General features: G+C 41.6%; 4 protein-coding genes across 9 annotated transcripts in view; 2 read left to right on the top strand and 2 right to left on the bottom strand.

Moving 5' to 3' along the window:
• LOC143906646 (fanconi-associated nuclease 1) overlaps nt 1-7,680 on the top strand; it is a 7,760-nt gene extending 80 nt beyond the window's left edge. The window contains exons 1-9 of one of the 6 annotated variants that reach the window (XM_077422844.1): nt 1-3,714; nt 4,101-4,331; nt 4,436-5,646; nt 5,736-5,870; nt 5,971-6,414; nt 6,483-6,894; nt 6,952-7,074; nt 7,206-7,316; nt 7,540-7,680. The exon at nt 1-3,714 is cut by the window's left edge and continues 80 nt beyond it. In XM_077422844.1, the coding sequence (XP_077278970.1) occupies nt 4,215-4,331; nt 4,436-5,646; nt 5,736-5,870; nt 5,971-6,414; nt 6,483-6,894; nt 6,952-7,074; nt 7,206-7,316; nt 7,540-7,596 (2,610 nt within the window). In that variant the 5' untranslated portion in view covers nt 1-3,714; nt 4,101-4,214 and the 3' untranslated portion in view covers nt 7,597-7,680. Of the gene's footprint in view, nt 4,030-4,100; nt 4,332-4,435; nt 5,647-5,735; nt 5,871-5,970; nt 6,415-6,482; nt 7,075-7,205; nt 7,398-7,539 lie in introns of those variants that run through there. The other 5 variants (XM_077422842.1, XM_077422843.1, XM_077422841.1 and 2 more) reach the window with 5 other exon arrangements.
• Nucleotides 6,436-9,281, bottom strand: LOC143906650 (NAD-dependent protein deacylase sirtuin-5, mitochondrial). The gene is made up of 5 exons (XM_077422848.1): nt 8,728-9,281; nt 8,429-8,643; nt 8,161-8,303; nt 7,820-7,970; nt 6,436-7,436 (listed from the first exon to the last, which is right to left on the bottom strand). Exons 1-5 carry the CDS (start codon nt 8,956-8,958, stop codon nt 7,382-7,384), a joined length of 795 nt encoding a protein of 264 aa, XP_077278974.1. The 5' UTR covers nt 8,959-9,281; the 3' UTR covers nt 6,436-7,381.
• Nucleotides 9,282-9,392: 111 nt separating this feature from the next.
• On the top strand, nt 9,393-13,171 carry Med8 (mediator complex subunit 8). Its single transcript, XM_077422849.1, has 6 exons — nt 9,393-9,918; nt 10,260-10,505; nt 11,020-11,190; nt 11,287-11,404; nt 11,501-11,653; nt 11,914-13,171. The coding sequence occupies exons 1-5, from the start codon at nt 9,754-9,756 to the stop codon at nt 11,575-11,577; spliced, it is 777 nt and encodes a 258-aa protein (XP_077278975.1). The 5' UTR covers nt 9,393-9,753; the 3' UTR covers nt 11,578-11,653; nt 11,914-13,171.
• LOC143906648 (methyltransferase-like protein 25B) lies at nt 11,763-12,996 on the bottom strand. Its single transcript, XM_077422846.1, has 3 exons — nt 12,432-12,996; nt 12,236-12,361; nt 11,763-12,157 (listed from the first exon to the last, which is right to left on the bottom strand). Exons 1-3 carry the CDS (start codon nt 12,994-12,996, stop codon nt 11,910-11,912), a joined length of 939 nt encoding a protein of 312 aa, XP_077278972.1. The 3' UTR covers nt 11,763-11,909.
• Nucleotides 13,172-13,440: the final 269 nt, after the last annotated feature.

The following is a 13,440-nucleotide window of genomic DNA, read 5'->3' as shown; positions in this document are numbered from 1 at the left end:
CACACGTACGCGCGCGCGCACACACACACAAACAGAGACACCGTAATATAAAGCGTATACATACAGCTGCTATCGAGATTTCTAGCGACGCCTCGAAAAGAAAACGAAAAGGAGCGATAACTCTTCCGCCAAATGACTTTGAGAAGAACGAGCGACTTTATGCGAACGAAAAGAAGATATAAAGGGAAAACGAGGATTCGAGAATGTATTTGTAAAGAGAAGTAATCCGTTTATTTTAGTTGCGGAACGCTTTAAGAACAAGGTGTAACGGATGTATATGGATTTTTATATAAAATTTATTAATGTTAAAGGTAATCCGATAGCCATTAAAGTTAAATAAAACGTCGAGAATCGAGATTTGAGGATCGCTCCAACCAAAGACTGAGTTTCGCTTTACATTTCTCTGGTTTGGCAAACACGAAATTCCACTGCGGCTAAGACCGATAGGTGCGTTTGTCTCGCGCTAGAATTGCGCGGTAGAACTCGCAGGAGAAAAATCTTCGTTTCGATCGTACTATACCGTTGAAAGACGCGCCGAGAAAATTTCGTTGAAACCGAAAGAGAAGAGGAAGAGGAAGAAGAGGCGAGATAAAGAGATCGGTCGTATCTCGAACGGTGAGACTTCGTGTTTACCCAATTCGTTGCATTCGCGAGAAACAATAGTGTATCATGTAAGTAGTAGAAGTTAAGACCGATCAATGCAAATATTCCGAGTTGACGAGATGAGACGAGGCGAAAAGATGCTAAGCCGCTTGTTTGCGCGTAAGAGACGAGATTGTCGGGAGGAGAGGAACGAGCTTAAAACCGGTCAGTAGCGGTATCTAAACAAGACGGCTCCACGACAACACTTTTTCTGCGTGTTAAACAGATTTACGATTTAATATCGACCGACGCGTCGAGGCACGATATGTATATCTACTTGTAACGTGTATTTTATTCTGTGAATACGGTGTAGGGCTTCCGCGTGTCGCTGTGCGACACAGGAAGGTCCGATCGGAACGAAAAGATTAGAAGAAAAAAGTGAGAGAAAGACGCGGAGACGACGCTTCAGCCACAAAGCTCCGATTCGAATGAAACTTTAGGCGCGAGTAATCTCTCTCTCTCTCTCTTGACGAGAACAATTGTACAGTCAGAGGACTAGCGCGCGCGGAGGGACTGAAAGGAGAGACGCAGGGAGCTGCTCTATCGCGTACATATAGGATATTCTACGAGTCCAGCATCGTTGGGAAAAAAATAATTAAACGTGGTAAGACGAAAGCTTTTATGTAATACAGCTGCTCAATATATATATCCATCATCGTTCTCAATATATAAAATTACACACTTTACGCGATCGAGAAGCATATGGCTCATGTTCAGGACTAACGGCGTTACACGTATCGATAATCGACTCTATGATGCTGGACTTACAGGACATTTCGTAGAACGTTCGCTCCGAACGCGTCGTCTGATCCAAATCCATCGCCTGTTAACACTCCTCGACGCCGCGAAACATACATTTGATTTATCGAGATTTTATTCGCGCGGTAACACATAAAAATCATTATATTAAATTATTATAATTGATATTACTTATGTGTTCCCGACGTAATCGTACGGTTTATTCAGAGTTTCCAAGTTTTCAGTTTTCGCACGCGCGCGGTTGATCGCGGAACGCGCTCTTCTCGTGCGAGAACTTGAGTCGGATCCAAGCGCGAGATATAATATCTCGATCTTTATTATTGTTAGGACAGAGAACGCGCGGAGAGGTGTGTTACCTGGTGGATGAGTTGGCATTTCCCCGCAACTTATGTATAGAGACCCAAGTATTAATTATTCGTAATCATTGCGATTAAACGCGGCACGCGCGAGGTAGCGGATATAACCACGTGAATGCGTGTGAGTGAGTGAGTGAGTGAGTGAGTGAGTGTATATATATATATGTATATATTATAAGTCAATTTACGGGTTGCATTTTTTTGGCTATTATAAATATATTCTAACTAGAGTGTACGTCCGAGGAGGCGGGAGAAGAAAGAGATCGACGAATGCTGGATGACTTGTACATATTCGTATACATATGTACGTATACACGTGACGCATCTCGTAAGCTCTGTACATGCAAACACGACATACATAAATATATATATATATATTTATTTATTCATATATATATATATATATATATATATGAATAAAGATAAAAATATATAAAATGAGAGGGAAAGAGAGAATGCGGCGCGTTTAGGTCATCACAACGTCGCTGTATACAATACCTCTGAGTAACTCGGTGAGCCGAATGCAATTTAATAAGAGCCTGAAATTCGGTTGTATTACGTTTCGTTTGCGTTCGCCACGCGGCAACGAAACGTTACTTTTAACAGGCGCGAGTCCCGTTTCCTTGTGTGCTTTTTAAACGGAAAAAAAAAGACAGAGCGTCGTTCTTACGTTTCAGCCGTGAGAGACGTACACTTGGAGACAAACGCCGAACAAAGTGGACCTGTAAAATAAATTTCGCGTACGCTATCAATCTTTCTTTTCTATTTTTTTTTAAAGCTTACCTAGCTCTTCAGGATTTATGCTTTTACAATCTTTTTTTTTATTCGTATGTTTAGAATTTTTTCTGACAAAAATTTGAATTTTTTTCATATATATATATGTACATATGTACAATATATTCTATCATATATATTTATATATATTGCTCTGCTAAGGAAATGCCGTTTGTTTTTTTTTTATTTTACAATATAAATATTGTGTAATTTTAGCTCCACAAAATGATTTCTAAAAGTAATGTTCAGAAGAAGTTTGATTGATAAAATAGACATAAATCGTAATGGTTCTATTAAAGACTTTTGAGCTGTTTTTTTTTTTTTTTTTAGTTTTCTGATTTGTAAATATTACACTCTTCCTTAGCAGGGCAGTATTATATATACACATACGTGATAGACTATATACTCTCCGTTAAAGGATAACAGGATTTTTTGAAACGTGCGTTTTTACATAAAATTGACATTTTATTTTTGCTATATTAATAAACTTGCATCTATAAATATATAAACTTTATGTATTGAGCGGCGTAAATTATCGTATTGAATTGCAATTGCATTGGGTGTTTAATCGATCGCTAAGTTTCTATAAATTAGCATTTTGTCCTTTTCATTTATTATAATAACTTTGTTGGTTTACATCTATAAAAACGATGTGTAATGTTTTTATATATCGGCGTGAATCGCGCCGATATATATACATATATCGAATTTTGTAAATTTATTTCATATATATCGAATTATCGCGCCGAATTATCATTACATTGCGACGTTAATAATGGCCGCATTCAGGAAACACAACTGTTGAGTGAGCGGTCAGTACGTACCTTGGTTCTTCTCCGGATCTAAGTGTAAGAACCAATCATAATGAGCGCCAAAAATAATCGCCGAGTCTCTCTTTGCATAGGTTACGTTGTTTGCGTTTTGCTACGCTCGCTTCCCGCCACGCGACGCGAGACCCGGCGAGGCGCATCTGCGCGGAAGGGCGAGGCTAACCTAACCTAACCTAACCTAACTTGTCCGACGTTGCGCGGCGGCATGACGCACGCACAGTCACCCGCTCGCCGAGTTCGATTTTATACAGTGGTTTTCGACGTCCGAGACGCGTCTCGCGGATTTACACGCCCTATAGTCTTTCCTCCGGCGTACGCGCGCGTACGCGACTTCTGGATCTTTTATCTTTAAGGTAAGGCGCGAGGATCGATGGGACTCTACGTTTCGCTAGGCTTCACAAGGGTTCCCCGCGTCCTTTGCGAGTAGCTTTAATTTGGAAATATACGGGAAGAGCTGCGAGAATTATACAAAAGAGCATTAAAACGCCGTCGATACTTGCGGGTTTTCGACCGCGGCACGATCCACGATTCCCCGAATCCGTACGGGCTTTCGAACAAGCCAACACTTGTGTGTAACCGCCGGTGATTTGTATGGACTGTGTAAATAATGTAATTTCCTTGGTCGATCCGCTATGGTTTAATCAAGTACCACTTAAGGATAGGATAATGTACGAACGAAATAAAAAAGAATTGAGAGCAAATTGATTGACGCAGATTGACTCTCCGTTCGTTCCTCCAGGTGTCTGGGAATGCGCTTGCATTCGAGTCCGTGCCGCCGTCTCCTTTGCAGTTTATTTCATCGACGCACGACGATGTAAGTAAATTGTCACGAGTGACGTGAGACGCTGACACGATGGCGCAAACCAGGATAGATCAGTTCTATAAAGTTACGAGTAGCGGCAGCAAGAAACCTGAAAGTGTAAATGTCAAAAGGTCGTCTACCGTCAGAAGCCCAGTGAGTGGTAAGATGGTAAGTTATATAACTGTCATTCACAGTGTCTGAGTCTAATGATTATAGTAACACGTGGTCTATATTAACAATTCAGCGATAACAAATTTTACTTCTTGTTGCAGAAAAGAATAAGACAAGTATCAGATAAATCGAGAACTTGTTCTGTACGTAAGAAGAAGGAAAAACACACGTATTCGTGCAAAACGAGTGAAAAACAAAAGCAAGATACGGTCTCGTCAGCCAGCGAGACACCCCGTTCGTCCAAAGCTGATACGTATAACAGTCCAACGAAAGTTACAGAAAATAGAATAGTAACGTCACCAACTGTTGAACACCCTTCTCCCATCGGAAGTCAACAACGTACTCCTACGTCGTACAGTGGCGCAAAGTTCACGCCAAAGACCGCGTCTCCGATAAAAGACGCGCTAGACAGGTCATCGCCAGGACGCGCAAAGACGGCGCGAAGGAAATTGTTCAAAGACAAAACCGTGGAATCGATATCTGTAATGATAAATAATCTAAATTTGGCCAAAGAAGGAGCCATCGCTAACAATGACATTGATCTGGAAAAAGCTTACTCGAACAGGAGATTTAACTATCGGTACAATCCCATAGACACTACAGTTACGACGAGATACGAGATTAACGATGTGGTCGTACCTACGGATATGTATTCGCTGCATTTCTTCCAAGTCATTGTTACCGTATTCTCCAATCCAATCAATTGCGGATATTTCAATCAGGCGGAGCTGGATTTGATATTCTCGCTGATCACCCTTCAAAAACCTGCGCAAGCATTATTCATACGTATGCTGAAAAGGAAGCACACGTGGCACAGGATAAGCAACATTAAGTACGATGAAATATCCAACGACTTGAAGCCGATCTTCGACGAGCTTGTCGCGCGATCTATTTTTAAAAGCAACATGGAAGAGGAAGACCTGTCCGTTTTACTAAACTTGCTGCAAGTCGATGAAATTCGCAAGATTTGTCAGGAATCGAAGATCAACGTTAGTGGAAAAAAGGAGAATATAATACAATCAATTTTGAAATTCTGCCGCAAAACGAAATCATTGTTTCCTGGAATGGCGACTCCCGCCTCTAAATTACGCGCGTTGGTTAACAGACGCTTGGGGGAGTGCGTATTATTGAACACCAGAGTGAAAGAAGTGGTTGATAGAACGATTACGCTGCTGGTACCTAGTCAAGACCCCACCGAGACGTTGGTGGATTTATTCCTAATGTTATTAAGACTTGAGACAGATCAGATAAAGTTTCCGGAAATAACCCCAAGTGACTTTCCCATCTTCGCCAGTAAGGGACATCTGTTACAGTGCGTGGCTTTATTTTATTTATCATTCTCATATTATTTATCATTCTTTTTTATCTTGATTTAATTTGAAACTTGAACGCAATTCACAGTTACATTGAGGCGAAAAGTACGCTGACCAATGTATTAAGTGCTATCGAGGAAAAGCAATGGAAGACTGTGCAGAAGCTTGGAACTTTAGCCGCGCGCCAACGTTTGCCGCTCTTCATGAAAATGGAGTCGGAAAGGTAAGGGGAAAACGCGTGACGTGACAGAATATATTTCTCTACGTGTAAGACAAACGTATCATTATAAAGCAACGTTGTTCGACGTTGTGTCCATTTTCAGTCTTCAAACGTCTAGTTTACCTCATTACGTCAGGCACTTTATGCCGGGTTACATGTGGCTCAAAGTCTTGAGCAAAAGCATCGACGCATTTAAAAAGACCAAGGAAACGATGTCACTGGCGATAGAATTTCTGCGAATGTTAATAAATCAGGATTGTCACATGAAACATAGAAAAGGTCAATGGTACAGTGAGTTGATCAAGATAGAAATGTTTCACCGGAAGAATCTTGAAGATAGTGTCGCCGTACTATCGGACGCGATGACGTACGAGAGCTTGACGGAAGTTGATAGATTAGACCTGTTAGACAGAGCAGAGAAGATTGTTAAGAGAAAATCTGGTATCAGCGAACATGCAAAAGCCTTCGTTAAACGTATGTTGGACAACGGATTTAGGACGCAGCTTACATCTCCAACGTCCACTACGATAAAAGGAACGTTATGCGGGTAAGATACATATATATAAAAGGCATTTAAATAAATTTAATATATATATGTACATCATATCTTTTCAGCAACGCTTCACAGAGGAAGAGCGTTTGGCGTATCAGCAACGGCGTAGACCAACAAACATACGGCTCGGTTGAAAGTCTGGCGTTGTATTACTACAAATGCGAGGGATATGTCAAGGGCATGCATTGCGAGGGTGCTTTTCCAATCACTCTATTCGCTACATTATTTTGGGACGAGATTTATGACATGAAAATTCCCGGCGCTTGGGTGTCGTTGTATCAGGACGCGCCGTTGGATCTGTATTCGTCAGAATTTTATAAGAATAGGAAAAAACAAATCGACACGAAGCTTCAAATGGTTCGAAACTACGATTCGGAAACGTTGAGCAAACATTTGAAGCGTGAATTCGAGTTACATTGTGAATACAAGTCTATTGCTCAGGGTAACATTTTTAACGACAGTAGCAGCCTCCAAGTAAGTACGCGACAAAATAAGATGTGTCACAAATATATCACATGTTTGTGTTTTCAGGAAGTAGCATTTTGCTTGGGAGTGGAGGGTGTTGTTGGAATCTGCGAACGACTCGTTTATAATTTCCCACTCTGGAAAGCTGGCTTTCCAGATATCGTTGTGTGGAACGCACGTACAAAACAGGCAAGTCAATCTTTTCCATGTACACGTTCGAGAGTTTTATATAAAACAGATCTTGGAGAAGAATGGCTTATATATTCTACCAAACGTTCAAATTCCAACCAACTGTAACCTAATGTGTGTTATTTTTTCAGTACAAAATTGTAGAAGTGAAGGGTCCGGGTGATTCGCTGTCAACCAAGCAAAAATTGTGGTTGGATTATTTGACGCAGCTTGGACTCAATACAGAAGTATGCTATTGTGAGGTAATCATTTTTTTTTTGTGCTATAAAGGAGCTCAATTATTATTTTATTATATATTTCAACCCTTTTAAGACGCCAATGCTTCTGTCACAGTGATGGAAGAAGGACCTTGGAAGTGGTATCTGTAAAATAATTCGCTTTTTTTAAAAAGCGTTATCCTACAAGAATTATTGGCTTATTATCTAATCAATACAAATGTGACATGTTCCTTTTTTTTTGTTACAGTCAGACGCAAACTCTAAAGGACGTAAGCGAAAACATGAAGAAACAGAGCGACCGTGATGCATATAACCAACAAATAATTATAGAGATACGCTGCACGCGCGTGTATAAAAAAGATAAAAATTATATTTGATATCGTTATGATATTATTGTGATACCTATATTTATATATCTCTGTAGATCTTTTTATCTTAAAGTTATAAAAACTTGAGCTATTTCAGCGAATACTTTTACATAATATTCGAGCGAGATATTTTTTATCGACAAGAGATTTTATACTTACCGCACTCGTCTCGTGGCTGGCGTTTTTTCTATATTGAATTCGGCGACCGGTACATTACGTTGCGCTACTCGTGGCGCAAACATAGCGGCTGGATACACGATCGCCGAAGTTCCAATAACCAGACAAGCGTCGCACGTTTCCACAATGTCAACTGCAGTTTAAAAGAATTAACGATTGTGTGAGATAAATAGATTTTAGTTTTCTTACGTTATATCTTATTTCCTTAACGTAGTACCAAGTTTTTAATCAAAGGCTATCCGTTTTGATTTCTCTCTGACGCGCTTTTTCATATTTTATACAAGCAGAATGTACAGTTATATTTACTAAATGAGATTACTCACAGGCCTTCTCCAATACGTTCGCGTCTAACTGTTCCCCAAACCATATGATATCAGGTCGTAGCAACGCGCCGCATTTTTTGACCTCGCAACGTGGCAGTTCTTCCGTTGGGATATCAGAGGACACAACGCTCGGGTCAGGAGATCTGCTCAGACACGTTAGAGATCACGAGATCTACGAGACTGCACCCCACGCACACAGATAGTCCCGTCTCGCATTTCACTATCTGCGACTACGTTACAGGATTCACGCATAACGCATACCACATACCCTTTTCCTGCCAACGCTGGGCAGATTGGAACGTTCTCGTTAACGGCAACGTTGCCGCACTTGGTGCAGCGTGTTCCGTAAAGCGAACCGTGCAGCTCCAACACATCTGTCGCCCCGGCTTTTTGATGCAGACCGTCTATGTTTTGCGTGACGATCGACACCTTCTTACCCTCCGCTGTTTTGCGCTTCTGGAAATCCGCCACAGCCTCGTGCGCCTAAGGATAATGAAATTGTATTTTGCTCGTGCCTATAATTTTTGTCTCTTTGATGTCATATTTAGTTTTAGTTTTTAGACGTACCTTGTTCGGTTTGACCTTGCTCACGAGCTGCCTGCGGTACTCGTAGAACTCCCAGACCAGCGAGGGGTTCGCCGCGAAGGCCTCCGGCGTCGCGAGGCTCTGCGCCTGGTATTTGCGCCAAAACCCGCCGGCGCCGCGAAAGGTCGGCACGCCGGACTCCGCGGAGATCCCGCTGCCGGTTAGAATCAGGATGTTGCTGGCGCTCGCGAGGGCCTCGCGGAAGGACTTCATTACGTCGTGCAATGTGCATCAACGCTGCGATCAACGCGCTGTGCCCCGTACGAAAGTGACTCGCAATTAAGAGAACGATTAATTAATAATTTTTCGCAAGTAATCCCGAGCGATCACGTGCTCGCGGGGCGGCGATCCGGGCGATCAGCTGGCGAACAGCTGATCCGCGATGACGAATAAGTTCTCCGCGTTTGTCGCAGAGCTACGCTACATCACATCACACTTTACGCACTTAAAATGTAAAAGATGATGTATACGTTGACGTCGGAGAGAAGAAGAGAAAAAAAGACGAGACGTTCTAAACATTCAACTGCAAGCGCAAGGAACGACGACGACAACAACAACAACAACAACAACAAACCCCTAACCTAAAGCGTTGTCACTTCGTCACGTGATCGCTATTGTCGCGATATTTTTTCTTCGCGTTCGGGATAATCGAATTTTTCAAATTCCCTAGAGACTCGGAATGACAGACAGAGGAGTAGAGGAGATAATTTGACTATTGGACACCCTGACCAGCCCACCCAGCTGACCCAGCACCCAGCACCCAGCGAGCCAGCGCCAGCGGAGCCAGCCCGCAGCCGAGCGGTCAGCGGACAAGCGGAGCGAGACAGGGCCTCGCGCAAGAGCTCCTCGAGCAAGCTACCCGAGAGCTAATCGCTAGTTTAAGAAGAAGAGCAAGAGGCAAGCCGCGAAGAGACAGGACAGCAGGAGACGTTTGGCACGTTTTGCGACGACGAACGGAACGGTAGAGTGAAATTCGCCGTCATCGTGTTTGATGATAAAACGTACGTGATGCAGAGGGAGGAGAAGCAACTGGATTCGGCCTTGGAGGCCATAATAATGCGCGTGAACGACCTGAAGACCGCGATTGCCGCGATGATATTCAAGGTGGAGCACGAATATGAGACCTTGAATTGGCCGAATTTCCTCGACAATTTCGCCCTTATTTCGGGCCACGTAAGTATCCCGAATCCCGAAGAGATTCTTGAACGTTTTAACTCCGTGATCAACACTGGGACTACCGCGCGCGAATTAACGTACACCTATTTTCACTATTTAAATCTACTATATAAAAGTAACGTGCGGAATTTAATCACACTTTGCAACAAAAGTTACGGAAAATCTCAGAAAGTGCATCCGTACAAATTTGATAAAAAAAACATGCAAACCAGTCATTTTGACTGCTTTGGTAAGACCTGGTCAACCTGGTGTTAAAGAATTGTAGAGCAACCCACGCATATCTTTCGTCCATGCGTTATCTTCTAGTTATCGCGCGCTAACGTGCCATTTTTGTACAGTTGACTAGTCTCTCGAAGATTCTCGGACACGACAAAGCGCCGAATCTCAGGAATCTGACGGTTCTACCGTTACGCTTGAGTCCGGAGAAGGACGAGGATCTGCTGCGATTGACCGAGAATCGAATTCCCACGTTTGCGCACGATCTGGTCCCAGACTACCTGAGGACGAAGCTGGAGCCTCAAGCCGAGCAGAAGATGATGCAATTAGAAGCCAAGGCAGCGAACGTTAACATCGACACTTCACACGTAAGACACTTGAACTCGATGCGTTTAATACTTTTTGTTTGATTCAACACCAAAATCTTCCTCAAGTTGGGCAAAAATTATCGTTGCAAGTATTCAAACGTTAGATATACGTACCTGCGACAAAACTAGAACTTTTTAAGAGTATATATATATCTCTATATATCTGATCGCAATTAAATACAATATAATATCTGTGAGATAAACATACGTGAAGCTAACTGAAGATGTGTTTTATTTTTCTGTTAACGTGCCAACTAAACAACAACTAGGACTACAGTGTAAGCTGCTAAATCAGATTAGCTTCGGGCTTTGTCGGTTCCATTCGCTTTGGGCTGAGATGTTATGTATGCAAGCCTCGTTTGTAGCCACGTAAATAGCCATAGATGTTTGATGTCTCTCTGTCTCATAAACATTCGCTACGCAGAGATTCCTGAACGGTCCATCTAGCGAGTGGAACACGCGTGGATCCTGCCTTACTTATTAAGTTCCTCGCGATGCTTCCGTTGGGTTTCAGAAACAAATGACGCAGTATATGAAGGTGATTAACCACGTGTGGGATATAGCGAATAAAGCGCGCGAAGATTGGGAGGGCGAGGTTAGCACCAGAGCGACCCAAGCGCAAACCAGTAGTGCTGCGGACACTCATGCCCTTCTCGCTGCTGTTGGAATGGGTAAAGGTTTGAAAGTAAGTTACAATCGGAGGAGAGAAGCTAGCTGAGCTTTTTAAATAAACCCGTATCTATCAGATATGATATGTTGGCTTTATTTTACATTCGCACAGTCTGATTCGATACAAATGGTCCAATCCGGTGTAAATCCAGTAGCTAACAGCATGATGGTAGGCAGACCTGGCAATCAACAGCAAACAGCTGGGCAAGGACCATTGGGCAATCCACCAAGTGAGTGATTTTTCTCAAGTATTTTCCATTTTCTTTTCTCTCGCCATTTAAATTTATCACACTCTAAATTTATAATTTAAATTAATATTTTTACAGTGGGACAAATAAACAAGGCGCCAAGTGCGATAAAAACGAATATCAAGGCAGCATCGCAAATCCATCCTTATAGATAAAAATATCGTAAAAAAATATATCACCTCTGTCTCATTTAAGATGTATTATAGAGGATGACTGATGATTCAAATATTGGTACGTTCCCTCTGACACTTGTTGATTTCCATAGAGAATAATTTTAATATACGTTGCTTGGGTAATCCATGATTTTAGTATAAGGCATAATAAAAATCGTACGCACGTATCGGGAGAATAATATCTCTTGTTAAAAAAGTATTTTAATCATGTTTTCAATTTGTTATATAAATTACATTACTTCGTAGCCACAAAAATTCTATAGTTTTAAAACTGGTTTAAATTATACTCCATATTTATAAAACTAAAATCATTTTTAGCGTTTGTGGGACACGATTGCGTAGGAGCGAGGAGAAATACACTTCGTCATCACTGGCACAATGACAGCCTCCAAACCTTGTTCGTGTAACCAGCATAATCGATCCTGTAGAATCAGTGACTCGGCCGGAAGTTGTAACATCATTTGCAATCCGGTGTAGATTTCTACGGCTTTCAAGCTTCTACTCTGTTCCTCCCATACTCGCGTTATACCCTTCTCCATTTTATCGCGTGCGATTACACTGTCTTTATACGTGAGTTTGCGTATGTATTAATTATGTAAATTGTCGATCTTTAAAAGTATTGATTTTTGTTATCAGTTACCTGTTTCGTCTGTATCTGATGGTATGAAATCGTATCTCGTTAACGAATCTTTGACATAAGTTTGAAAATTCAAGCATTGCGACTTTCTCGTGCCTTTCCGAACGTTCTTTTTGAGAACGTAATTGTCTAGAGAATACATCTTCTGTATCACGTAATTCATAAAATGTGCATATATTGTATTACATTAGATACCTACTTTGTTGTGAATATAATTCGAGGACGGCTCTAGCGAGAACGTGAAAGGAATGGTCGTCGTGCTTCTCTCGGGACCGTCCGTGCCACTTGTCCGCCGATTCTTGACACGCTAATCGCAAAAAAGGTCGTCTTAAGAATTGTCCTATATCAAAATTATATGCCGCGATTGTTTCTTGCAGACAGTTGGACGTGGGGAAATTGTCAAAGTATTGTTCTTCCCGCAACGGAGTCCGTACACGTTTGGAAATCGAGAGTTTTTGATAACAACAGGAAATCAAAACAAACAGTTTAGCAGTGTTCATTTTGCAGAAGATTCTTGATGCCGTTGTACTAAGATCCCCGCAGGCGTGCAGGCCGATCAGACATACGTCCGCAACGTCGGGAAACTCTTTCCGCAGAATGGCGTCTATTGCGTCGGCCGAATCACACGTTACGTCGCAATGGGCGTATATAACTTTAGTCAAAGAATCGGGATAAAATTTTTTCTGTCTAGTAAAAGCTCTGCTAATATTTTCTTTGTCTTTTTCCAATCCCAGGACTCGATAGCCGTGCAAATAATGTAACATTTGACATACATATCCCTAGAAAAAACGATATACCGTAGCACGAGAGTCTTATATTTGTATTTTTTTTTTTTTTTTTTCCATTGTCCGTCTCTTACCAAACCCGCACCCAAATCAATGATAGTTCGTATGTCATGCCGCTTACATTGTACACCCACTAAATGAGCCAAATGCATTATCTCGTGTTGTTTCTTTTGACTAAGACCTATCTTAAAATTTTGCGGTAGTTGTACGGAAGATAACGATGCAGGTACAGGTGCAGGCAGTCTATTGATTCTCTTACATCTTGCAACATATGTTTTTAAAGAATCAGGCCAGTCAATCTAGAACAACGATCAATCTTGTTAATTTTAATAATCCATTACATATAGTATTCCTGAGATTTCTCATCTGACCTTTATTGTTTTTCTCACTACAAAATTATTAAGTTCCTCATTTTCTAAAATT

This window comes from Temnothorax americanus, unplaced genomic scaffold (genome assembly GCF_048541705.1).
Source record: "Temnothorax americanus isolate GAGA-0224 unplaced genomic scaffold, ASM4854170v1 Scaffold74, whole genome shotgun sequence".
NCBI classification, from domain to species: domain Eukaryota; kingdom Metazoa; phylum Arthropoda; class Insecta; order Hymenoptera; family Formicidae; genus Temnothorax; species Temnothorax americanus.
This window is presented reverse-complemented; position numbering and strand designations above follow the sequence as displayed.

Coding starts and splice junctions, on each gene's coding strand:
- LOC143906650 (XM_077422848.1), bottom strand. CDS start 8,958: ATGAAGTCCTTCCGCGAGGCCCTCGCGAGCGCCAGCAACATCCTGATT. Junction 8,644..8,727: donor GCAAGGTCAAACCGAACAAG/GTACGTCTAAAA, acceptor CATTATCCTTAG/GCGCACGAGGCTGTGGCGGA. Junction 7,437..7,819: donor CCAGCCACGAGACGAGTGCG/GTAAGTATAAAA, acceptor ATTATTTTACAG/ATACCACTTCCAAGGTCCTT.
- Med8 (XM_077422849.1), top strand. CDS start 9,754: ATGCAGAGGGAGGAGAAGCAACTGGATTCGGCCTTGGAGGCCATAATA. Junction 9,919..10,259: donor TCGCCCTTATTTCGGGCCAC/GTAAGTATCCCG, acceptor ATTTTTGTACAG/TTGACTAGTCTCTCGAAGAT. Junction 11,191..11,286: donor GAATGGGTAAAGGTTTGAAA/GTAAGTTACAAT, acceptor ACATTCGCACAG/TCTGATTCGATACAAATGGT.
- LOC143906648 (XM_077422846.1), bottom strand. CDS start 12,996: ATGTTACATTATTTGCACGGCTATCGAGTCCTGGGATTGGAAAAAGAC. Junction 12,362..12,431: donor CGAATTATATTCACAACAAA/GTAGGTATCTAA, acceptor TGTATTCTCTAG/ACAATTACGTTCTCAAAAAG. Junction 12,158..12,235: donor ATCAGATACAGACGAAACAG/GTAACTGATAAC, acceptor TCACGTATAAAG/ACAGTGTAATCGCACGCGAT.